The 25,882-nt window shown below is 45.1% G+C and overlaps 1 protein-coding gene across 1 annotated transcript in view; it reads right to left on the bottom strand.

Annotated features, from left to right (window-relative positions):
• The window catches only part of LOC116357494 (zinc finger CCHC domain-containing protein 24-like), a 42,475-nt gene extending 17,673 nt beyond the window's left edge, over positions 1 to 24,802 (bottom strand). The window contains exons 1-2 of the mRNA XM_031805249.1: positions 24,488 to 24,802; positions 16,199 to 16,387 (exon numbers count right to left, since the gene is read on the bottom strand). Coding sequence (XP_031661109.1) covers positions 16,199 to 16,387; positions 24,488 to 24,724 — 426 coding nt within the window. The 5' untranslated portion in view covers positions 24,725 to 24,802. The remainder of the gene's footprint in view (positions 1 to 16,198; positions 16,388 to 24,487) is intronic.
• Positions 24,803 to 25,882: the final 1,080 nt, after the last annotated feature.

Below are 25,882 nucleotides of genomic sequence, written 5' to 3' on the forward strand. Positions count from 1 at the left end.
GTTCCCACCACTCCCGCAGCATGTTCCCACCACTCCAGCAGCATGTTCCCCACCACTCCCGCAACATGTTCCCCCCCACTCCCGCAGCATGTTCCCCACCACTCCCGCAGCATGTTCCCACCACTCCCGCAGCATGTTCCCCACCACTCCCGCAGCATGTTCCCACCACTCCCGCAGCATGTTCCCACCACTCCCGCAGCATGTTCCCACCACTCCCGCAACATGTTCCCCACCACTCCCGCAACATGTTCCCCACCACTCCCGCAGCATGTTCCCCACCACTCCCGCAGCATGTTCCCACCACTCCCGCAGCATGTTCCCACCACTCCCGCAGCATGTTCCCACCACTCCCGCAGCATGTTCCCACCACTCCCGCAGCATGTTCCCACCACTCCCGCAGCATGTTCCCCCCCACTCCCGCAGCATGTTCCCACCACTCCCGCAGCATGTTCCCACCACTCCCGCAGCATGTTCCCCACCACTCCCAGAGCATGTTCCCCCCACTCCCGCAGCATGTTCCCCACCACTCCCGCAGCATGTTCGCACCACTCCCGCAGCATGTTCCCACCTCTCCTGCAGCATGTTCACACCACTCCCGCAGCATGTTCCCCCCCACTCCCGCAGTATGTTCCCTCCACTCCCGCAGCATGTTCCCCCCCACTCCCGCAGCATGTTCCCCACCACTCCCGCAGTATGTTCCCACCACTCCCACAGCATGTCCCCCCCCACTCCCGCAGCATGTTCCCCCCCACTCCCGCAGCATGTTCCCACCACTCCCGCAGTATGTTCCCACCACTCCCGCACATGTTCCCCCCCACTCCCGCAGTATGTTCCCACCACTCCCGCGTATGTTCCCACCACTCCCGCACATGTTCCCACCACTCCCGCAGCATGTTCCCACCACTCCAGCAGCATGTTCCCCCCCACTCCCGCAGTATGTTCCCACCACTCCCGCGTATGTTCCCACCACTCCCGCACATGTTCCCCCCACTCCCGCAGCATGTTCCCACCACTCCCGCAGCATGTTTCCACCACTCCCGCAGCATGTTCCCACCACTCCCGCAGCATGTTCCCACCACTCCCGCAGCATGTTCCCACCACTCCCGCAGCATGTTCCCATGTATCAAATGGTGAGTTTTACATAGCCTAAGAAGGTTCTGTTTTTCAGTAGGCCTAGAGTAATTATAGTGTGTGTGTGTTATAATCAGTGATTATTAGATAACACTAGATACTCTATGGATACTTACAGATTAAACCAGCGTTTGATTAATTGACTGTAGAACATTCTTTCTGATAACACCTTGGGACAGTTCTATTGCTCTGTCAACTGAAGTGATTTTCATTGAGGGTAGTAGCCAAGCAGTCAGTAAATCCACACAGTACATATAGACTTCATACACAATACCACAGTCCTCAACTTCCCAAGAACAAAAAGCAGTGTGTTCATTAGTTCCAGCCACAGTATGTTACAGCTTCATTAGTTTGCCCACACGTGCACACACACACTCATACCACACACACGCTCATACCACACACACACATACAACGCACACACACATACAACACACACACACACCATACACACCACACACACACACACGTACACCCACATACCATACACACACACACCACACATGCATGCACACACACACACACCACACATGCATGCACACACACACACACACACACACCACACATGCATGCACACACACACACATACCACACATGCACGCACACACACACACCCACATACCACACACGCATACACACACACACCCACATACCGCACGCACGCACGCACCCACACACGCACACACACACACTACTCACACACACACTCTTGTACAGCTAACCTTGTGGGGACACACAATTCAGTCCCATTCAAAATCCTTAACCCTAAACCCCCTGGAAATAACATTTGACCTTGTGGTGACTAACAACATGCCCCCAGCTGGTCCCCACAAGAATACTTAAACACGTCAACCCCCCCCCCCCCCCCCACACACACACACACACAAGAATCCCAACCAGGCCAGCATAAAGTGTTTCCAGACTGCAGCACATTAAAAGGGTCGTGGCTCTGCTAGAAGGGAAGCATAACTATCTCTCTGTTTTCCCTGACATCTTTTCAGTCTCATGGGACATGGCTGATGTATGTCCTCAGCATGTTGATCTAGCATCTACCATTCCAATGCTCCATGGGACGGTAAAAGATGTCAGGGGATACTCAGAATGTTGTCCTCAGCATGTTGATCTAGCATCTACCATTCCAATGCCTTATGGGACGGTAAAAGATGTCAGGGGATACTCAGAATGTTGTCACCAGCATGTCGATCTAGCATCTACCATTCCATTGCCTTATGGGACGGTAAAAGATGTCAGGGGATACTCCGAATGTTGTCACCAGCATGTCGATCTAGCATCTACCATTCCAATGCCTTATGGGACGGTAAAAGATGTCAGGGGATACTCAGAATGTTGTCCTCAGCATGTTGATCTAGCATCTACCATTCCAATGCCTTATGGGACGGTAAAAGATGTCAGGGGATACTCAGAATGTTGTCCTCAGCATGTCGATCTAGCATCTACCATTCCATTGCCTTATGGGACGGTAAAAGATGTCAGGGGATACTCAGAATGTTGTCCTCAGCATGTTGATCTAGCATCTACCATTCCAATGCCTTATGGGACGGTAAAAGATGTCAGGGGATACTCAGAATGTTGTCCTCAGCATGTCGATCTAGCATCTACCATTCCAATGCATAGGGTAGCATGGATTATATTTTGACTGGCTGTAAATTTATTCTTAGAAGTCTTGGGGTTTTCTGACAACAGTTTTTTTTCCCAGATAATGACATTAGATGACATTTACATTTTGACACAGTCATTTTAGTTAATTTATTTGTCATTTGACAGGGATTTGTCTCACATTCAATAGCACTGAGGTTAAAGACAACATTAAACCCATTGACATACAAACATGGCAGAGACTGAGGGAAGACTGAAACCAACAGGTCCATTGACTAAACTGTTTTCCAGATTTCAGATTTGCCCCATTTTTCTGCTTTTCCCCTCAGTTTTTTCACACTTTTGTAATAGAAAAACAACCAAATTGGATTAGATGTGGTTTAAGCATTGTTGTGAACACATCAAGGGGAAGACTTGAGGTCTGGGTTTAAGCATTGTTGTGAACACATCAAGGGGAAGACTTGAGGTCTGGGTTTAAGCATTGTTGTGAACACATCAAGGGGAAGACTTGAGGTCTGGGTTTAAGCATTGTTGTGAACACATCAAGGGGAAGACTTGAGGTCTGGGTTTAAGCATTGTTGTGAACACATCAAGGGGAAGACTTGAGGTCTGGGTTTAAGCATTGTTGTGAACACATCAAGGGGAAGACTTGAGGTCTGGGTTTTAAGCATTGTTGTGAACACATCAAGGGGAAGACTTGAGGTCTGGGTTTAAGCATTGTTGTGAACACATCAAGGGGAAGACTTGAGGTCTGGGTTTTAAGCATTGTTGTGAACACATCAAGGGGAAGACTTGAGGTCTGGGTTTAAGCATTGTTGTGAACACATCAAGGGGAAGACTTGAGGTCTGGGTTTAAGCATTGTTGTGAACACATCAAGGGGAAGACTTGAGGTCTGGGTTTTAAGCATTGTTGTGAACACATCAAGGGGAAGACTTGAGGTCTGGGTTTTAAGCATTGTTGTGAACACATCAAGGGGAAGACTTGAGGTCTGGGTTTTAAGCATTGTTGTGAACACATCAAGGGGAAGACTTGAGGTCTGGGTTTAAGCATTGTTGTGAACACATCAAGGGGAAGACTTGAGGTCTGGGTTTAAGCATTGTTGTGAACACATCAAGGGGAAGACTTGAGGTCTGGGTTTTAAGCATTGTTGTGAACACATCAAGGGGAAGACTTGAGGTCTGGGTTTTAAGCATTGTTGTGAACACATCAAGGGGAAGACTTGAGGTCTGGGTTTTAAGCATTGTTGTGAACACATCAAGGGGAAGACTTGAGGTCTGGGTTTAAGCATTGTTGTGAACACATCAAGGGGAAGACTTGAGGTCTGGGTTTTAAGCATTGTTGTGAGCACATCAAGGGGAAGACTTGAGGTCTGGGTTTAAGCATTGTTGTGAACACATCAAGGGGAGGACTTGAGGTCTGGGTTTTAAGCATTGTTGTGAACACATCAAGGGGAAGACTTGAGGTCTGGGTTTTAAGCATTGTTGTGAACACATCAAGGGGAAGACTTGAGGTCTGGGTTTTAAGCATTGTTGTGAACACATCAAGGGGAAGACTTGAGGTCTGGGTTTTAAGCATTGTTGTGAACACATCAAGGGGAAGACTTGAGGTCTGGGTTTAAGCATTGTTGTGAACACATCAAGGGGAAGACTTGAGGTCTGGGTTTTAAGCATTGTTGTGAACACATCAAGGGGAAGACTTGAGGTCTGGGTTTAAGCATTGTTGTGAACACATCAAGGGGAAGACTTGAGGTCTGGGTTTAAGCATTGTTGTGAACACATCAAGGGGAAGACTTGAGGTCTGGGTTTTAAGCATTGTTGTGAACACATCAAGGGGAAGACTTGAGGTCTGGGTTTAAGCATTGTTGTGAACACATCAAGGGGAAGACTTGAGGTCTGGGTTTTAAGCATTGTTGTGAACACATCAAGGGGAAGACTTGAGGTCTGGGTTTTAAGCATTGTTGTGAACACATCAAGGGGAAGACTTGAGGTCTGGGTTTAAGCATTGTTGTGAACACATCAAGGGGAAGACTTGACGTCTGGGTTTAAGCATTGTTGTGAACACATCAAGGGGAAGACTTGAGGTCTGGGTTTTAAGCATTGTTGTGAACACATCAAGGGGAAGACTTGAGGTCTGGGTTTTAAGCATTGTTGTGAACACATCAAGGGGAAGACTTGAGGTCTGGGTTTTAAGCATTGTTGTGAACACATCAAGGGGAAGACTTGAGGTCTGGGTTTAAGCATTGTTGTGAACACATCAAGGGGAAGACTTGAGGTCTGGGTTTTAAGCATTGTTGTGAACACATCAAGGGGAAGACTTGAGGTCTGGGTTTAAGCATTGTTGTGAACACATCAAGGGGAAGACTTGAGGTCTGGGTTTAAGCATTGTTGTGAACACATCAAGGGGAAGACTTGAGGTCTGGGTTTTAAGCATTGTTGTGAACACATCAAGGGGAAGACTTGAGGTCTGGGTTTTAAGCATTGTTGTGAACACATCAAGGGGAAGACTTGAGGTCTGGGTTTAAGCATTGTTGTGAACACATCAAGGGGAATACTTGAGGTCTGGGTTTAAGCATTGTTGTGAACACATCAAGGGGAAGACTTGAGGTCTGGGTTTTAAGCATTGTTGTGAACACATCAAGGGGAAGACTTGAGGGAAAAATCGAAGAAGCTTTCATTTTTGAGTGCAGTTGTCCTTTAATTCAGTGTGCATGTCCTGCACTGTTGTTTGGTTAGCGGCGTTTCTATATTATTATATCATATTATAATGATGTATTTCTATAGCTCAGTAAGAGCACATGTAACAAGTTCACAAATCAAATGTCCGCTGGACAGCGACAAACAAGTATATTCTTCTTAATTTATTGTAATTTAAATGAGTTTGTAACAGTGAAGTGTTGCGTTAGATTACATAGCTACCTCAAATCGTTATTTCAAATCATTTCAGCGACTTCAGAGTTATAGCTAGCTAGCAAGCTAACGAAACGTATCCAGTCGGCAGGCTCAGTTAAATAAAAATTCATCGAGAAACAGCCACATCTCATAGTCACGTCATACAGCCACATCTCATAGTCACGTCATACAGCCACATCTCATAGTCACGTCATACAGCCACATCCCATAGTCACGTCATACAGCCACATCCCATAGTCACGTCATACAGCCACATCTCATAGTCACGTCATACAGCCACATCTCATAGTCACGTCATACAGCCACATCTCATAGTCACGTCATGAGATTTGTAAATGATTTGTAAATGAAAAAAGAATATAATAATACGAAACGAATGGTTTCCCCATCTACCCATTTAGAGTATTTCTGTCCTTATCCAGGTGACAAAACATTTCCTAACACACCTGCTAACTTTATTCGGTACTTTTAAGGTTGGCACCAACAGCAACATCTCCAGCAGGCAGAGAGGCCAGAACCAATGGTCCTTCAGCTCAGGGAGCAGCTACACTATTCACAGCCCTGTGTAATGTAATTACATTAGCATAGTAGTGTTTAATGTTGGACTTTTTGAAACTTCATGTATTTGTGTTGTTTTTTAAATGTAGAAATAAAAATAAAATGGTTGTAAACTTTAATGTTTATTTGTTGTAGCTGTTAGTGATAATTCCCCTAAACGTTAATACATTTATGTTTACCATCATTTAGCCTTTACTTGTGTTATGAACGATCAAATGGGTCTGACTTTTAAAGAAAGTACAGTATGGATGAGTCTTTATGGATGAGTCTTTATGGATGTGTTATGAATGACCGAAGGTGTGTCATTTCAAACGAAGTATTACAGGACAACTACATAAAGTGTCAATAAATAGGTCATTAACGTTCTGCTGATTTTATGAACAGCCACAAAGTCATAATTATGGCTATTTCCACAATTTCTCTTCTAATGAAAGCCAAGTTTGATGCGTTTTGTCCACCAGACCTTCCGTGCACCCTACTTCAACTTGTTGCACCTGTCAGGTCTCGTCTCCTCTACCCTGTTCGTCTCTCAACCTCGCTGTTCAAATCAGTTGGCTCTCTACACTTCATGCTTTAGAGTTTTTGATTTTGTTTTCAATGGCTGTCTTCAGGCTGTTTATGTCCCTCGTTTCCTCTCATATCACGGACCAGCAAGCTCCTTGTTTTCACAACATTTCCTGGGCGGGAGGGCATCTCTCCAGGAACAGAGATGGAGTTAAAACCTACAGGAGGGCATCTCTCCAGGAACAGGGATGGAGTTAAAACCTACAGGAGGGCATCTCTCCAGGAACAGAGATGGAGAGCCCTGATGTAAACCTACAGGAGGGTACCTCTCCAGGAACAGGGTTGGAGAGCCCTGATGTAAACCTACAGGAGGGTATCTCTCCAGGAACAGGGATGGAGAGCCCTGATATAAACCTACAGGAAGGTATCTCTCCAGGAACAGGGATGGAGAGCCCTGATATAAACCTACAGGAAGGTATCTCTCCAGGAACAGGGATGGAGAGACCTGATGTAAACCTATAGGAGGGTATCTCTCCAGGAACAGGGATGGAGTTAAAACCTACAGGAGGGTATCTCTCCAGGAACAGGGTTGGAGAGACCTGATGTAAACCTATAGGAGGGTATCTCTCCAGGAACAGAGATGGAGTTAAAACCTACAGGAGGGCATCTCTCCAGGAACAGGGATGGAGAGCCCTGATATAAACCTACAGGAGGGTTTCTCTCCAGGAACAGGGATGGAGAGACCTGATGTAAACCTACAGGAGGGTTTCTCTCCAGGAACAGGGATGGAGAGCCCTGATGTAAACCTACAGGAGGGCATCTCTCCAGGAACAGGGTTGGAGAGACCTGATATAAACCTACAGGAGGGTACCTCTCCAGGAACAGGGTTGGAGAGCCCTGATGTAAACCTACAGGAGGGTTTCTCTCCAGGAACAGGGTTGGAGAGACCTGATATAAACCTACAGGAGGGTTTCTCTCCAGGAACAGGGTTGGAGAGCCCTGATATAAACCTACAGGAGGGTTTCTCTCCAGGAACAGAGTTGGAGAGCCCTGATATAAACCTACAGGAGGGTACCTCTCCAGGAACAGGGTTGGAGAGCCCTGGACTAGATATGCACTACTGTTCAAAAGTTTGGGGTCACAAATGTGCTTTTCCTTCAAAGACAAGGACATTTTTTGTTGATCATTAGAAAACCATTTTGCAATTATGTTAGCACAGCTGAAAACTGTTCCGATTAAAGAAGCAATAAAACTGGCCTTTAGACTAGGTGAGTATCTGGAGCATCAGCATTACAGGCTCAAAACGGCCAGAAACAAATAACTTTCTTCTGAAACTCGTCAGTCTATTCTTGTCTGAGAAATTAAGGCTATTCCATGCGAGAAATTGGCAAGAAACTGAAGATCTCATACAATGCTGTGTACTACTCCCTTCACAGCCCCCGTACTTCATCACAGAGTTTTAGATCTTAATGATGGTTCAGTGGAATTAATATAGAAGTCCTAAAACTCTAGAACCCCCGTAATTCATCACGGAGTTTTAGATCTTATTAATGATGGTTTAGTGCATGGGTGTCAAACTCTGGCCCGTGGGCCAAATTTGGCCCGCGGGGTAATTATATTTGGCCCGCGAGACAATACCAAATTACTACTAGAGCTGGCCCGCCGGTATTATACAGCGCATTCACCACTAATACTACGAATCCCATAATGCTCTGCTGTTTTCGCGCGCCAATCAGGACAGGACCCAGAAACGCTCTCTCCTCTGTGACAGTAGTCATAGCAACATAGACGCTACAACTGTCAGCGAGCTAACCCTTCCCAAAAATGGCGAAAAGAAAGGCAGAAAACGGGAGCTTTCTGGACAAGTGGGAGGCAGAATATCTGTTTACATATGTAAAAGACAAACCTGTTTGTCTTGTTTGTGGAGTCAACGTGGCTGTAAGTAAGGAGTATAACATTAGACGACACTATGAAACGAAACACCATGACAAATACAAGGACCTGGACATGACTCAAAGGAGCCAGAAAGTAGAGGAGATGAAAAGAAGTTTGGTTTCACAACAGAATATGTTTAAAAAAGCCACATCACAAAGCGAGGCTGCTGTAAAGACTAGTTATATAGTGGCAGCAGAGATCGCAAAATCAGCCCGGCCCTTTAATGTTCATGAAAAAGTGCATGATGAAGGTTTGTGACCTCGTATGCCCAGAGAAAAAACAAGCATTTTCAAACGTGAGCCTGAGCAGGAACACAGTAGCTGATCGCACATGTGATCTTGCCACCAATCTGTATGACCAGCTGATGGAAAAGGGAAAAGATTTTGTTGCGTTCTCCCTCGCTGTGGATGAGAGCTGCGACGCATCTGATACTGCTCAGCTGTCAGTCTTCATCCGTGGAGTGGACTCAAATCTGTGTGTTACGGAGGAGCTATTAGGATTCAAATCAATGCATGGCACAACCACAGGAAAGGAAATCTTTGAGGAGGTTTCCAAATGTGTAACTGAAATAAAGCTGCCGTGGGATAAACTCGTTGGATTAACGACAGATGGTGCGCCAGCGATGTGCGGTAAGAAGAGTGGACTGGTGGGCATGGTTCGGGAGAAGATGCGGGAAGAGAACTGTGCAGGTGAGCTAACTGTTTACCACTGCATCATACATCAGGAAGCACTGTGTGCCAAAGCCCTAAAGATGGAACATGTTATGACCACAGTAACACAGGTAGTTAACTTTATAAGAGCCAAAGGTCTAAATCACCGCCAGTTTAAATCTTTTCTGGAGGAGTGGGGTTCGGAATACGCAGACGTGCCGTATCACACAGAGGTGAGATGGCTAAGCAGAGGAAAAGTACTGAACAGATGTTTCGAGCTGCGTGAGGAAATATGTCAATTCCTGGAAACCAAAGGGAAGGATACAGCAGAGCTCCGGGAGCAAAAGTTCCTGTGTGAGCTGGCCTTTCTCTGTGACATCTCGAGCCATCTCGATGCGCTGAACCTGCAGCTTCAGGGGCGGGGGCGCATCATCACAGACATGTACGCTGCAGTGAGGGCCTTCAAAACTAAACTGTGCCTGTGGGAGAATCAGATGCTGCAAGGAAACCCTTGCCATTTTCCCTGCTGCCAATCCATAAAAGCGCAGATCTCTACCGCCGTGTACCCATGCGCACAGTTTGCTGAAAAACTCAGTGTTCTCGCCGCTGAGTTTAGCCGGCGATTTGCCGACTTCGATGCCCAGAAATGCAAGTTTGAACTGCTTAGTAATCCCTTCGCAGTTGATGTGGAAAATGCACCAACCAACATCCAAATGGAGCTGATTGAACTCCAGTGCAACGACACGCTGAAGTCAAAGTATGATGCTGTGGGCGCCGCACAGTTTCCACGGTTCATCCCTGACACAATGCCTCAGCTCCGCACCCAAGCTGCTCAGATGCTCTCCATGTTCGGCAGCACTTATCTATGCGAGCAACTTTTCTCCTCAATGAAGATGACCAAAACAACTCACAGGAGACGTCTGACTGATGAACATCTTCGCTCGATACTGAGGATTTCTTCAGCTCAGAGCTTGAGCCCAGACATTGATGAACTAGCATCCAAGAAGAGATGCCAGGTATCTGGCTTGGGCACATCAGATTAGACCAGTGTGCAATAATTAACGTTTTCTTTATGCACTTTTTCTTGCTACAAGGCATGGGCTTGAATGGTTGATTGATTTATTATCATTTTATTTGTAAAATTATTAGCCAGTGGAAAAAGTTTATTTTGGTATTTAAATCAGAAGGCTGCAAATAGAAAAGAGGCATACAATTTTTATTTAAATTTTATTTATTTAATAAATGAATGCCATTGATGTGTTTTTTCATTTGAAATTCGATTTTGCATGTCTCCACTATTAAATTATATATTGTATGGTAATAAGCGATGCTTGTTCCATATTCAATGTTAAAGCAAAACTTGTTTGGGTCCATATTAAAAGGTTAATTTGTTCAATGTTGGCCCGTGACTTTGTTCAGGTTTTACATTTTGGCCCACTGGGTATTTGAGTTTGACACCCCTGGTTTAGTGGAATGGATATAGAAGTCCTAAAACTCTAGAACCCCCGTAATTCATCACAGAGTTTTAGCTCTTATCAGAAACATGATATCAGCATGTGTGAGCTCTTCAGATTCATTGTGATTGTAGTCATAGTCACGTCATACAGCCACATCCCATAGTCACGTCATACAGCCACATCTCATAGTCACGTCATACAGCCACATCTCATAGTCACGTCATACAGCCACATCTCATAGTCACGTCATGAGATTTGTAAATGATTTGTAAATGAAAAAAGAATATAATAATACGAAACGAATGGTTTCCCCATCTACCCATTTAGAGTATTTCTGTCCTTATCCAGGTGACAAAACATTTCCTAACACACCTGCTAACTTTATTCGGTACTTTTAAGGTTGGCACCAACAGCAACATCTCCAGCAGGCAGAGAGGCCAGAACCAATGGTCCTTCAGCTCAGGGAGCAGCTACACTATTCACAGCCCTGTGTAATGTAATTACATTAGCATAGTAGTGTTTAATGTTGGACTTTTTGAAACTTCATGTATTTGTGTTGTTTTTTAAATGTAGAAATAAAAATAAAATGGTTGTAAACTTTAATGTTTATTTGTTGTAGCTGTTAGTGATAATTCCCCTAAACGTTAATACATTTATGTTTACCATCATTTAGCCTTTACTTGTGTTATGAACGATCAAATGGGTCTGACTTTTAAAGAAAGTACAGTATGGATGAGTCTTTATGGATGAGTCTTTATGGATGTGTTATGAATGACCGAAGGTGTGTCATTTCAAACGAAGTATTACAGGACAACTACATAAAGTGTCAATAAATAGGTCATTAACGTTCTGCTGATTTTATGAACAGCCACAAAGTCATAATTATGGCTATTTCCACAATTTCTCTTCTAATGAAAGCCAAGTTTGATGCGTTTTGTCCACCAGACCTTCCGTGCACCCTACTTCAACTTGTTGCACCTGTCAGGTCTCGTCTCCTCTACCCTGTTCGTCTCTCAACCTCGCTGTTCAAATCAGTTGGCTCTCTACACTTCATGCTTTAGAGTTTTTGATTTTGTTTTCAATGGCTGTCTTCAGGCTGTTTATGTCCCTCGTTTCCTCTCATATCACGGACCAGCAAGCTCCTTGTTTTCACAACATTTCCTGGGCGGGAGGGCATCTCTCCAGGAACAGAGATGGAGTTAAAACCTACAGGAGGGCATCTCTCCAGGAACAGGGATGGAGTTAAAACCTACAGGAGGGCATCTCTCCAGGAACAGAGATGGAGAGCCCTGATGTAAACCTACAGGAGGGTACCTCTCCAGGAACAGGGTTGGAGAGCCCTGATGTAAACCTACAGGAGGGTATCTCTCCAGGAACAGGGATGGAGAGCCCTGATATAAACCTACAGGAAGGTATCTCTCCAGGAACAGGGATGGAGAGCCCTGATATAAACCTACAGGAAGGTATCTCTCCAGGAACAGGGATGGAGAGACCTGATGTAAACCTATAGGAGGGTATCTCTCCAGGAACAGGGATGGAGTTAAAACCTACAGGAGGGTATCTCTCCAGGAACAGGGTTGGAGAGACCTGATGTAAACCTATAGGAGGGTATCTCTCCAGGAACAGAGATGGAGTTAAAACCTACAGGAGGGCATCTCTCCAGGAACAGGGATGGAGAGCCCTGATATAAACCTACAGGAGGGTTTCTCTCCAGGAACAGGGATGGAGAGACCTGATGTAAACCTACAGGAGGGTTTCTCTCCAGGAACAGGGATGGAGAGCCCTGATGTAAACCTACAGGAGGGCATCTCTCCAGGAACAGGGTTGGAGAGACCTGATATAAACCTACAGGAGGGTACCTCTCCAGGAACAGGGTTGGAGAGCCCTGATGTAAACCTACAGGAGGGTTTCTCTCCAGGAACAGGGTTGGAGAGACCTGATATAAACCTACAGGAGGGTTTCTCTCCAGGAACAGGGTTGGAGAGCCCTGATATAAACCTACAGGAGGGTTTCTCTCCAGGAACAGAGTTGGAGAGCCCTGATATAAACCTACAGGAGGGTACCTCTCCAGGAACAGGGTTGGAGAGCCCTGGACTAGATATGCACTACTGTTCAAAAGTTTGGGGTCACAAATGTGCTTTTCCTTCAAAGACAAGGACATTTTTTGTTGATCATTAGAAAACCATTTTGCAATTATGTTAGCACAGCTGAAAACTGTTCCGATTAAAGAAGCAATAAAACTGGCCTTTAGACTAGGTGAGTATCTGGAGCATCAGCATTACAGGCTCAAAACGGCCAGAAACAAATAACTTTCTTCTGAAACTCGTCAGTCTATTCTTGTCTGAGAAATTAAGGCTATTCCATGCGAGAAATTGGCAAGAAACTGAAGATCTCATACAATGCTGTGTACTACTCCCTTCACAGCCCCCGTACTTCATCACAGAGTTTTAGATCTTAATGATGGTTCAGTGGAATTAATATAGAAGTCCTAAAACTCTAGAACCCCCGTAATTCATCACGGAGTTTTAGATCTTATTAATGATGGTTTAGTGCATGGGTGTCAAACTCTGGCCCGTGGGCCAAATTTGGCCCGCGGGGTAATTATATTTGGCCCGCGAGACAATACCAAATTACTACTAGAGCTGGCCCGCCGGTATTATACAGCGCATTCACCACTAATACTACGAATCCCATAATGCTCTGCTGTTTTCGCGCGCCAATCAGGACAGGACCCAGAAACGCTCTCTCCTCTGTGACAGTAGTCATAGCAACATAGACGCTACAACTGTCAGCGAGCTAACCCTTCCCAAAAATGGCGAAAAGAAAGGCAGAAAACGGGAGCTTTCTGGACAAGTGGGAGGCAGAATATCTGTTTACATATGTAAAAGACAAACCTGTTTGTCTTGTTTGTGGAGTCAACGTGGCTGTAAGTAAGGAGTATAACATTAGACGACACTATGAAACGAAACACCATGACAAATACAAGGACCTGGACATGACTCAAAGGAGCCAGAAAGTAGAGGAGATGAAAAGAAGTTTGGTTTCACAACAGAATATGTTTAAAAAAGCCACATCACAAAGCGAGGCTGCTGTAAAGACTAGTTATATAGTGGCAGCAGAGATCGCAAAATCAGCCCGGCCCTTTAATGTTCATGAAAAAGTGCATGATGAAGGTTTGTGACCTCGTATGCCCAGAGAAAAAACAAGCATTTTCAAACGTGAGCCTGAGCAGGAACACAGTAGCTGATCGCACATGTGATCTTGCCACCAATCTGTATGACCAGCTGATGGAAAAGGGAAAAGATTTTGTTGCGTTCTCCCTCGCTGTGGATGAGAGCTGCGACGCATCTGATACTGCTCAGCTGTCAGTCTTCATCCGTGGAGTGGACTCAAATCTGTGTGTTACGGAGGAGCTATTAGGATTCAAATCAATGCATGGCACAACCACAGGAAAGGAAATCTTTGAGGAGGTTTCCAAATGTGTAACTGAAATAAAGCTGCCGTGGGATAAACTCGTTGGATTAACGACAGATGGTGCGCCAGCGATGTGCGGTAAGAAGAGTGGACTGGTGGGCATGGTTCGGGAGAAGATGCGGGAAGAGAACTGTGCAGGTGAGCTAACTGTTTACCACTGCATCATACATCAGGAAGCACTGTGTGCCAAAGCCCTAAAGATGGAACATGTTATGACCACAGTAACACAGGTAGTTAACTTTATAAGAGCCAAAGGTCTAAATCACCGCCAGTTTAAATCTTTTCTGGAGGAGTGGGGTTCGGAATACGCAGACGTGCCGTATCACACAGAGGTGAGATGGCTAAGCAGAGGAAAAGTACTGAACAGATGTTTCGAGCTGCGTGAGGAAATATGTCAATTCCTGGAAACCAAAGGGAAGGATACAGCAGAGCTCCGGGAGCAAAAGTTCCTGTGTGAGCTGGCCTTTCTCTGTGACATCTCGAGCCATCTCGATGCGCTGAACCTGCAGCTTCAGGGGCGGGGGCGCATCATCACAGACATGTACGCTGCAGTGAGGGCCTTCAAAACTAAACTGTGCCTGTGGGAGAATCAGATGCTGCAAGGAAACCCTTGCCATTTTCCCTGCTGCCAATCCATAAAAGCGCAGATCTCTACCGCCGTGTACCCATGCGCACAGTTTGCTGAAAAACTCAGTGTTCTCGCCGCTGAGTTTAGCCGGCGATTTGCCGACTTCGATGCCCAGAAATGCAAGTTTGAACTGCTTAGTAATCCCTTCGCAGTTGATGTGGAAAATGCACCAACCAACATCCAAATGGAGCTGATTGAACTCCAGTGCAACGACACGCTGAAGTCAAAGTATGATGCTGTGGGCGCCGCACAGTTTCCACGGTTCATCCCTGACACAATGCCTCAGCTCCGCACCCAAGCTGCTCAGATGCTCTCCATGTTCGGCAGCACTTATCTATGCGAGCAACTTTTCTCCTCAATGAAGATGACCAAAACAACTCACAGGAGACGTCTGACTGATGAACATCTTCGCTCGATACTGAGGATTTCTTCAGCTCAGAGCTTGAGCCCAGACATTGATGAACTAGCATCCAAGAAGAGATGCCAGGTATCTGGCTTGGGCACATCAGATTAGACCAGTGTGCAATAATTAACGTTTTCTTTATGCACTTTTTCTTGCTACAAGGCATGGGCTTGAATGGTTGATTGATTTATTATCATTTTATTTGTAAAATTATTAGCCAGTGGAAAAAGTTTATTTTGGTATTTAAATCAGAAGGCTGCAAATAGAAAAGAGGCATACAATTTTTATTTAAATTTTATTTATTTAATAAATGAATGCCATTGATGTGTTTTTTCATTTGAAATTCGATTTTGCATGTCTCCACTATTAAATTATATATTGTATGGTAATAAGCGATGCTTGTTCCATATTCAATGTTAAAGCAAAACTTGTTTGGGTCCATATTAAAAGGTTAATTTGTTCAATGTTGGCCCGTGACTTTGTTCAGGTTTTACATTTTGGCCCACTGGGTATTTGAGTTTGACACCCCTGGTTTAGTGGAATGGATATAGAAGTCCTAAAACTCTAGAACCCCCGTAATTCATCACAGAGTTTTAGCTCTTATCAGAAACATGATATCAGCATGTGTGAGCTCTTCAGATTCATTGTGATTGTGAGTCTTGTAACATCAAGGGACATTACTATTGACAAACCATTAATACTGCTTAGTTATGCAACCGCTAACCATCTTTCCTCAACAGTTTATCATTAGGCATTTGTTTTCAAAGCAGACCAATGTGGCTGCACTGTACTGTACTGTAGATGCTTTGCTTCAGAAGGGCCCATGCCCGGCTCACCTGAGGGTAGTGTGTGGAGGGCCCAATGCCCGGCTCACCTGAGGGTAGTCATTGATGGTGTGTGTGAGTGAGAGAAGGGCCCATGCCCGGCTCACCTGAGGGCAGTCTTTGATGTAGTGTCCTTTGTTGAAACAGAGATGGCACAGGTAGTTGGGCGGCGGTTGCTTGCTGGATTTGCGTGGCTCAGAGGAGACGGAGAGGTCAGAGAAGTGGTCTGTCAGAGAACTCAGGCCGTCTATGATGTTGTTGAGCGAGGAGCGTTTATACAAGTTGCTGTTTAAGGCCTGCGGATAGAAAACGGTGAGGGCTCTAGTCAATCCATAGCACTGAACATCCTCTTTATAGCGACAAAGGCAATGTGGTCGAGGAGACCGCGTTCACGGTCGAGGAGACCGCGTTTAGAGCATGTTAAAGGCCCAATCTGGAATATTAGACACCACAACTTGATAGGTTTTCCTGTTTGCTAGTCTCCTCACTCTGCACAACAGAACCAGACCTTCTTTTATTGCGTTGTCATTCAGTCTACGAGCAGAAAGAGTTCCATTTCTTTGGAGGAACAGAATGTCTTTGTCAAAGATCTGTTTTCTAATTCACCCCATTTGGGTTGACACAATCAGAACCAGTGTGTCTGTGGTCCAGAGAGGAGAACTGACTGTGGTACCAGTGTGTCTGTGGTCCAGAGAGGAGAACTGACTGTGGTACCAGTGTGTCTGTGGTCCAGAGAGGAGAACTGACTGTGGTACCAGTGTGTCTGTGGTCCAGAGAGGAGAACTGACTGTGGTACCAGTGTGAAGATTGTTACTGGCTCCACATAACTTGTGTTGTGGAATAGAACTATGTCAGGATGAAAGGCAAGTTAATCTTCACTACTTTGGCTGATGGCATAACGCTGTCATAACAGCTACATAAGGACTAACAAATTAATATACTAGGAGGACTAGCTTTCTATAGGGGATACATTTACCCTGGTGCAGGAGGACTAGCTTTCTATAGGGGATACATTTACCCTGGTGCAGGAGGACTAGCTTTCTATAGGGGATACATTTACCCTGGTGCAGGAGGACTAGCTTTCTATAGGGGATACATTTACCCCGGTGCAGGAGGACTAGCTTTCTATAGGGGATACATTTACCCTGGTGCAGGAGGACTAGCTTTCTATAGGGGATACATTTACCCTGGTGCAGGAGGACTAGCTTTCTATAGGGGATACATTTGAATTCAGCACCACCACCACAAGACCACTGGAGGAACATGGAAGTTGACTGAATTCAGCACCACCACCACCAGACCAGTGGAGGAACATGGAAGTTGACTGAATTCAGCACCACCACCACCAGACCAGTGGAGGAACATGGAAGTTGACTGAATTCAGCACCACCACCACAAGACCAGTGGAGGAACATGGAAGTTGACTGAATTCAGCACCACCACCACCAGACCAGTGGAGGAACATGGAAGTTGACTGAATTCAGCACCACCACCACAAGACCAGTGGAGGAACATGGAAGTTGACTGAATTCAGCACCACCACCACCAGACCAGTGGAGGAACATGGAAGTTGACTGAATTCAGCAACACCACCACCAGACCAGTGGAGGAACATGGAAGTTGACTGAATTCAGCACCACCACCACCAGACCAGTGGAGGAACATGGAAGTTGACTGAATTCAGCACCACCACCACCAGACCAGTGGAGGAACATGGAAGTTGACTGAATTCAGCAACACCACCACCAGACCGGTGGAGGAACATGGAAGTTGACTGAATTCAGCAACACCACCACCAGACCGGTGGAGGAACATGGAAGTTGACTGAATTCAGCAACACCACCACCAGACCGGTGGAGGAACATGGAAGTTGACTGAATTCAGCAACACCACCACCAGACCGGTGGAGGAACATGGAAGTTGACTGAATTCAGCACCACCACCACCAGGCCGGTGGAGGAACATGGAAGTTGACTGAATTCAGCAACACCACCACCAGACCGGTGGAGGAACATGGCGAGTACGTTCCTTAACGGCATCATATCCTCTTTATAGTGCACTACTTTTGACCAGAGTTACATGGTCCCTGGTCAGAAGTAGTGCACTACATAGGGAATAGGGTGCCATTTGAGACGCATCCTATACTCTTCGGACCAGGAGGTGTAGGACCTACACTCTAAAAAATGCTGGGTTGTTTGGTTGACTCTACTGCTGGGTTGTTTGGTTGACTCTACTGCTGGGTTGTTTGGTTGACTCTACTGCTGGGTTGTTTGGTTGACTCTACTGCTGGGTTGTTTGGTTGACTCTACTGCTGGGTTGTTTGGTTGACTCTACTGCTGGGTTGTTTGGTTGACTCTACTGCTGGGTTGTTTGGTTGACTCTACTGCTGGGTTGTTTGGTTGACTCTACTGCTGGGTTGTTTGGTTGACTCTACTGCTGGGTTGTTTGGTTGACTCTACTGCTGGGTTGTTTGGTTGACTCTACTGCTGGGTTGTTTGGTTGACTCTACTGCTGGGTTGTTTGGTTGACTCTACTGCTGGGTTGTTTGGTTGACTCTACTGCTGGGTTGTTTGGTTGACTCTACTGCTGGGTTGTTTGGTTGACTCTACTGCTGGGTTGTTTGGTTGACTCTACTGCTGGGTTGTTTGGTTGACTCTACTGCTGGGTTGTTTGGTTGACTCTACTGCTGGGTTGTTGGTTGACTCTACTGCTGGGTTGTTTGGTTGACCCTACTGCTGGGTTGTTTGGTTGACTCTACAGCTGGGTTGTTTGGTTGACTCTACTGCTGGGTTGTTTGGTTGACTCTACTGCTGGGTTGTTTGGTTGACTCTACTGCTGGGTTGTTTGGTTGACTCTACTGCTGGGTTGTTTGGTTGACTCTACTGCTGGGTTGTTTGGTTGACTCTACTGCTGGGTTGTTTGGTTGACCCTACTGCTGGGTTGTTTGGTTGACTCTACAGCTGGGTTGTTTGGTTGACTCTACTGCTGGGTTGTTTGGTTGACCCTACAGCTGGGTTGTTTGGTTGACTCTACAGCTGGGTTGTTTGGTTGACTCTACCAGCTGGGTTGTTTGGTTGACCCTACAGCTGGGTTGTTTGGTTGACCCTACTGCTGGGTTGTTTGGTTGACTCTACTGCTGGGTTGTTTGGTTGACTCTACTGCTGGGTTGTTTGGTTGACTCTACTGCTGGGTTGTTTGGTTGACTCTACTGCTGGGTTGTTTGGTTGACTCTACTGCTGGGTTGTTTGGTTGACTCTACTGCTGGGTTGTTTGGTTGACTCTACTGCTGGGTTGTTTGGTTGACTCTACTGCTGGGTTGTTTGGTTGACTCTACTGTTGGGTTGTTTGGTTGACTCTACTGCTGGGTTGTTTGGTTGACTCTACTGTTGGGTTGTTTGGTTGACTCTACTGCTGGGTTGTTTGGTTGACTCTACTGTTGGGTTGTTTGGTTGACTCTACTGCTGGGTTGTAGGCGGTCGGTCACTTAGTTGGGTTGTTTTCTTGAATAAAATAGCAAGACTGGGTTATTGAGATACGACCCAGTGGGTCAGATCAGAAGACTGGAGGCGTAGTTTAGTAGGGGCGTGGCTTTCAGATGGTTATTCTAGCCACCCGTGAGTAAATGTCATTCCTGTTCATCTGTTCTGTTGTATAGTTATCATGTGTTAAGGTCAAACATTGAGATTTTTGCCGCTTCGATGAGGCTTACAGAAGTGTAAAGCGCACAGAATATATATTTGCAGTATGTTAGCTTACCATGATCAACAGGAATGACATTTACTCTCACGGGTGGCAAATAAGATCTATCTGAAAGCCATGCCTCTAATAAGCCACGCCTCCTGAAAATCACCTAAGGATTACGTTCAAATAGACCCAGCTGATAGGTCAACCCAGCATGAGAGAATAAAAGACCCAGCTGATAGGTCAACCCAGCATGAGAGAATAAAAGACCCAGCTGATTGGTCAACCCAGCATGAGAGAATAAAAGACCCAGCTGATTGGTCAACCCAGCATGAGAGAATAAAAGACCCAGCTGATTGGTCAACCCAGCATGAGAGAATAAAAGACCCAGCTGATTGGTCAACCCAGCATGAGAGAATAAAAGACCCAGCTGATTGGTCAACCCAGCATGAGAGAATAAAAGACCCAGCTGATTGGTCAACCCAGCATGAGAGAATAAAAGACCCAGCTGATTGGTCAACCCAGCATGAGAGAATAAAAGACCCAGCTGATAGGTCAACCCAGCATGAGAGAATAAAAGACCCAGCTGATTGGTCAACCCAGCATGAGAGAATAAAAGACCCAGCTGATAGGTCAACCCAGCATGAGAGAATAAAAGACCCAGCTGATTGGTCAACCCAGCATGAGAGAATAAAAGACCCAGCTGATAGGTCAACCCAGCATGAGAGAATAAAAGACCCAGCTGATTGGTCAACCCAGCATGAGAGAATAAAAGACCCAGCTGATTGGTCAACCCAGCATGAGAGAATAAAAGACCCAGCTGATTGGTCAACCCAGCATGAGAGAATAAAAGACCCAGCTGATTGGTCAACCCAGCATGAGAGAATAAAAGACCCAGCTGATTGGTCAACCCAGCATGAGAGAATAAAAGACCCAGCTGATAGGTCAACCCAGCATGAGAGAATAAAAGACCCAGCTGATTGGTCAACCCAGCATGAGAGAATAAAAGACCCAGCTGATTGGTCAACCCAGCATGAGAGAATAAAAGACCCAGCTGATTGGTCAACCCAGCATGAGAGAATAAAAGACCCAGCTGATTGGTCAACCCAGCATGAGAGAATAAAAGACCCAGCTGATTGGTCAACCCAGCATGAGAGAATAAAAGACCCAGCTGATTGGTCAACCCAGCATGAGAGAATAAAAGACCCAGCTGATTGGTCAACCCAGCATGAGAGAATAAAAGACCCAGCTGATGGTTAAATTAGCTTATGTTTGGGTAATCCCAACAACCCAACATGCAACCCAACTGGCTGGATCAAAATAACCCAGCATGTGTTCTGTCCAATATTTACCCAGCACTGGGTGACCAAAGAACCCAATTTGGGTTGTTTTTAACACAGCAATCATGTTTTTGAAAAAGCTGTAAGGGGCCTTTTTCAAGGTGCCAAACCTCCCCTGGCAACCCACTGACAGAACAGTCTCAACACACACCAGGCACTATGTACAAGAGGGGGTCATTCAGATCCCTTGTTGATGCTACATGGAACCTTCCCTAAGGTTCTATAAAGAAACATACTCCCCAGGTTCTAAATGGAATCTGTATGGTGCTATAAAGAACCCATTCTTAAGGTTCTATAAAGAACCATACTCCTCAGGTTCTGAATGGAATCTGTATGGTGCTATCAAGAACCCTTCTCTAACGTTCTATAAAGAACCATACTCCTCGGGTTCTAAATTGAATCTGTATGGTGCTATAAAGAACCCTTCCCTAAGGTTCTATAAAGAACCATACTCCCCAGGTTCTAAATGGAATCTGTATGGTGCTAAAAATAACCCTTTTCTAACGTTCTATAAAGGACCATTAAAAAGGTTCTATATCACCTAAAAAGGGTTTCGCTATGAAACTCAATCTCAAAGGTTCTTTGTAGATCCTTTTTTTAAATAACATACAGTTTTTTATTGTTTTTATTCTGGTTAGCCATAGTACATTGCTAAAATTCCATAGGTGGTATTGTGTTGATTCAACTTGTCAATCAGGTGTGCTAGCTCTGGAACGGCTGAAGGTCCCAGAGGAGTGAATTGAGAACCACTGACCTAGTCAACAGTTCTCAAACCACTGACCTAGTCAACAGTTCTCAAACCACTGACCTAGTCAACAGTTCTCAAACCACTGACCTAGTCAACAGTTCTCAAACCACTGACCTAGTCAACAGTTCTCAAACCACTGACCTAGTCAACAGTTCTCAAACCACTGACCTAGTCAACAGTTCTCAAACCACTGACCCAGTCAACATTTCTCAAACCACTGACCTAGTCAACAGTTCTCAAACCACTGACCCAGTCAACATTTCTCAAACCACTGACCTAGTCAACAGTTCTCAAACCACTGACTTAGCCAACAGTTCTCAATTGACACAAGGCCATACATGAGTGTTACACAAGACACCATCCCTGGCCATAGTCATATTTAACATGTAATGACATAACACAATAGATTGAAAACACTGGAATGACACTATCACCACGCCCTACTATTGTAAGTAGCCTCCGCCCCTACATTTTAATTGACACTAAAAGAGCCAAGGACCCTTTTGTGAACTGCAAAGAACCATTGAAGGACTCAAATGGTTATTTGAGTCATTGTGGTTCCACATAGAACTATCACCTATTCCAAAGAACCCTTGAGGAACCCTCGTTTCCTAGTGTGTAATACAGCCTACATACAGCTGTACAGTATGGTGGAGCTAGAGGTTTACTGTACAGTATGGTGGAGCTAGAGGTTTACTGTACAGTATGGTGGAGCTAGAGGTTTACTGTACAGTATGGTGGAGCTAGAGGTTTACTGTACAGTATGGTGGAGCTAGAGGTTTACTATACAGTATGGTGGAGTTAGGGGTTTACTGTACAGTATAGTGGAGCTAGAGGTTTACTGTACAGTATGGTGGAGCTAGAGGTTTACTGTACAGTATGGTGGAGCTAGAGGTTTACTGTACAGTATGGTGGAGCTAGAGGTTTACTGTACAGTATGGTGGAGCTAGGGGTTTACTGTACAGTATGGTGGAGCTGGGGGTTTACTGTACAGTATGGTGGAGCTAGAGGTTTACTGTACAGTATGGTGGAGCTAGAGGTTTACTGTACAGTATGGTGGAGCTAGAGGTTTACTGTACAGTATGGTGGAGCTAGAGGTTTACTGTACAGTATGGTGGAGCTAGAGGTTTACTGTACAGTATGGTGGAGCTAGAGGTTTACTGTACAGTATGGTGGAGCTGGGGGTTTACTGTACAGTATGGTGGAGCTAGAGGTTTACTGTACAGTATGGTGGAGCTAGAGGTTTACTGTACAGTATGGTGGAGCTAGAAGTTTACTGTACAGTATGGTGGAGCTAGAGGTTTACTGTACAGTATGGTGGAGCTAGAGGTTTACTGTACAGTATGGTGGAGCTAGAGGTTTACTGTACAGTATGGTGGAGCTAGAAGTTTACTGTACAGTATGGTGGAGCTAGAGGTTTACTGTACAGTATGGTGGAGCTAGAGGTTTACTGTACAGTATGGTGGAGCTAGAGGTTTACTGTACAGTATGGTGGAGCTGGGGGTTTACTGTACAGTATGGTGGAGCTAGAAGTTTACTGTACAGTATGGTGGAGCTAGAGGTTTACTGTACAGTATGGTGGAGCTAGAGGTTTACTGTACCGTATGGTGGAGCTAGAGGTTTACTGTACAGTATGGTGGAGCTGGGGGTTTACTGTACAGTATGGTGGAGCTAGAGGTTTACTGTACAGTATGGTGGAGCTAGAGGTTTACTGTACAGTATGGTGGAGCTAGAGGTTTACTGTACAGTATGGTGGAGCTAGAGGTTTACTGTACAGTATGGTGGAGCTAGACGTTTACTGTACAGTATGGTGGAGCTAGAGGTTTACTGTACAGTATGGTGGAGCTAGAGGTTTACTGTACAGTATAGTGGAGCTGGGGATTTACTGTACAGTATAGTGGAGCTGGGTGTTTACTGTACAGTATAGTGGAGCTAGAGGTTTACTGTACAGTATGGTGGAGTTAGAGGTTTACTGTACAGTATGGTGGAGCTACTGTACAGTATGGTGGAGCTGGGGGTTTACTGTACAGTATGGTGGAGCTAGAGGTTTACTGTACAGTATGGTGGAGTTAGGGGTTTACTGTACAGTATAGTGGAGCTGGGGGTTTACTGTACAGTATGGTGGAGCTAGAGGTTTACTGTACAGTATGGTGGAGCTAGAGGTTTACTGTACAGTGGTGGAGCTGGGGGTTTACTGTACAGTATAGTGGAGCTGGGGGTTTACTGTACAGTATGGTGGAGCTAGAGGTTTACTGTACAGTATGGTGGAGCTGGGGGTTTACTGTACAGTATAGTGGAGCTGGGGGTTTACTGTACAGTATGGTGGCACATTGGATTGGTACCCTTGCTGAAAATGGGAAGGTAAGATTCGTAGCCCTATATGGGATGAGTACAATAACTTATTAGAATAAAAAACAAATGATTTAAGAACATATTTGTGCTTCAAGTGAATGTGTAGGCTGTGTATGTTAATTATAACATTGCCATTCTCATGATTAAACCTACTTTTCTCTCAAGTTTGTTCAATGTATGACATAATAATATTACTGGATTCAGTTTTTAATACAAGTTATTTGGCATGACATGATGGAATTCGTACAAATAACATATCTGAAATACAATTCTACCTCATTCCTCTGAAGTTGCACGAAGTTGATGAGATAGTTAGAGTTGAGCGCAGTGCTCAGGTCGACAGCAGCCTCGGACCGCTGTTTGTTGTTCCGGTCGCGTGGAGAACTCTCCGATTCCGTTCGGAACGCATCGAAGGTATTGGTCTGTTGCGTGTCATGTAGCGACGTGTAAAGCCAGTTCAGTAGTTTTGCTGGTTGGTACACAGAGGTACCCGTGTCAATGGCAGACATCATGTTGATCTTTGGAAGAGGAACGCACAGCGCGTCTTGGAGTTGAAGCGCCAACGTAATTTTTATGTGTGCATAAGTAGCCAAACCAAATCACCAAAAATATATATTTTTTGTTATCATTCGACCTCTTCAACCTGATAAACAAATAAATCCTTGCATTCACCTCAAATAGCTATATGGGACTCCAATACCTGGTTTATTGTCACGGGAGAACCGTAGTGAAAACATGACAGGGCGAAAAGTTTGTGCCAGTCAAAAACATGTGTGGACTCCCTTCCAGGAGTACAGTCACAGCAGGTCACAGCAGGGATGAGCTCATTGCATATTTTCTCTCCGTCATTGGAGTGCGTCATTACGAATGTAGGAGGTCCGATGCTTGGAGCGCTTCAGTGAGTATGGAAGGATATGAATGGCCAATTACTGAGGAATTAGTATCCCAATGGCAGTAATACTGGTAAAACAATACCAGTACTAAAGTAGTAATACAATGAAGTCAATTAATTTGTTGTAAGTCTGTCATATTCATACACCCCTCGAAATTAACATTCAATTGTGTGTCTCTTGAGTGGCACAGTAAGTGTTTGGATGTTAAATAACGAGACAGAGGCAGTGATGCGAGTAACCAGTCCTGTTCAGTACATTGCAATACCTCCGGGTATCTCAAGCACATCGATTAAAAACACTGGAGTTGCAGTAATCAACATTTACCAACAGATGGCATCACTGTGCCATCTTTCACCCATAACAGGAAGTTAGCCATTCACATCACTGTGCCATCTTTCACCCATAACAGGAAGTTAGCCATTCACATCACTGTGCCATCTTATTACCCATAACAGGAAGTTAGCCATTCACATCACTGTGCCATCTTATACCCATAACAGGAAGTTAGCCATTCACATCACTGTGCCATCTTATTACCCATAACAGGAAGTTAGACATTCACATCACTGTGCCATCTTATACCCATAACAGGAAGTTAGACATTCACATCACTGTTCCATCTTATACCCATAACAGGAAGTTAGCCATTCACATCACTGTGCCATCTTGTTAGCCATAACAGGAAGTTAGCCATTCACATCACTGTGCCATCTTATTACCCATAACAGGAAGTTAGCCATTCACATCACTGTGCCATCTTATTACCCATAACAGGAA

This window comes from Oncorhynchus kisutch, linkage group LG25, assembly GCF_002021735.2.
Source record: "Oncorhynchus kisutch isolate 150728-3 linkage group LG25, Okis_V2, whole genome shotgun sequence".
NCBI lineage: Eukaryota > Metazoa > Chordata > Actinopteri > Salmoniformes > Salmonidae > Oncorhynchus > Oncorhynchus kisutch.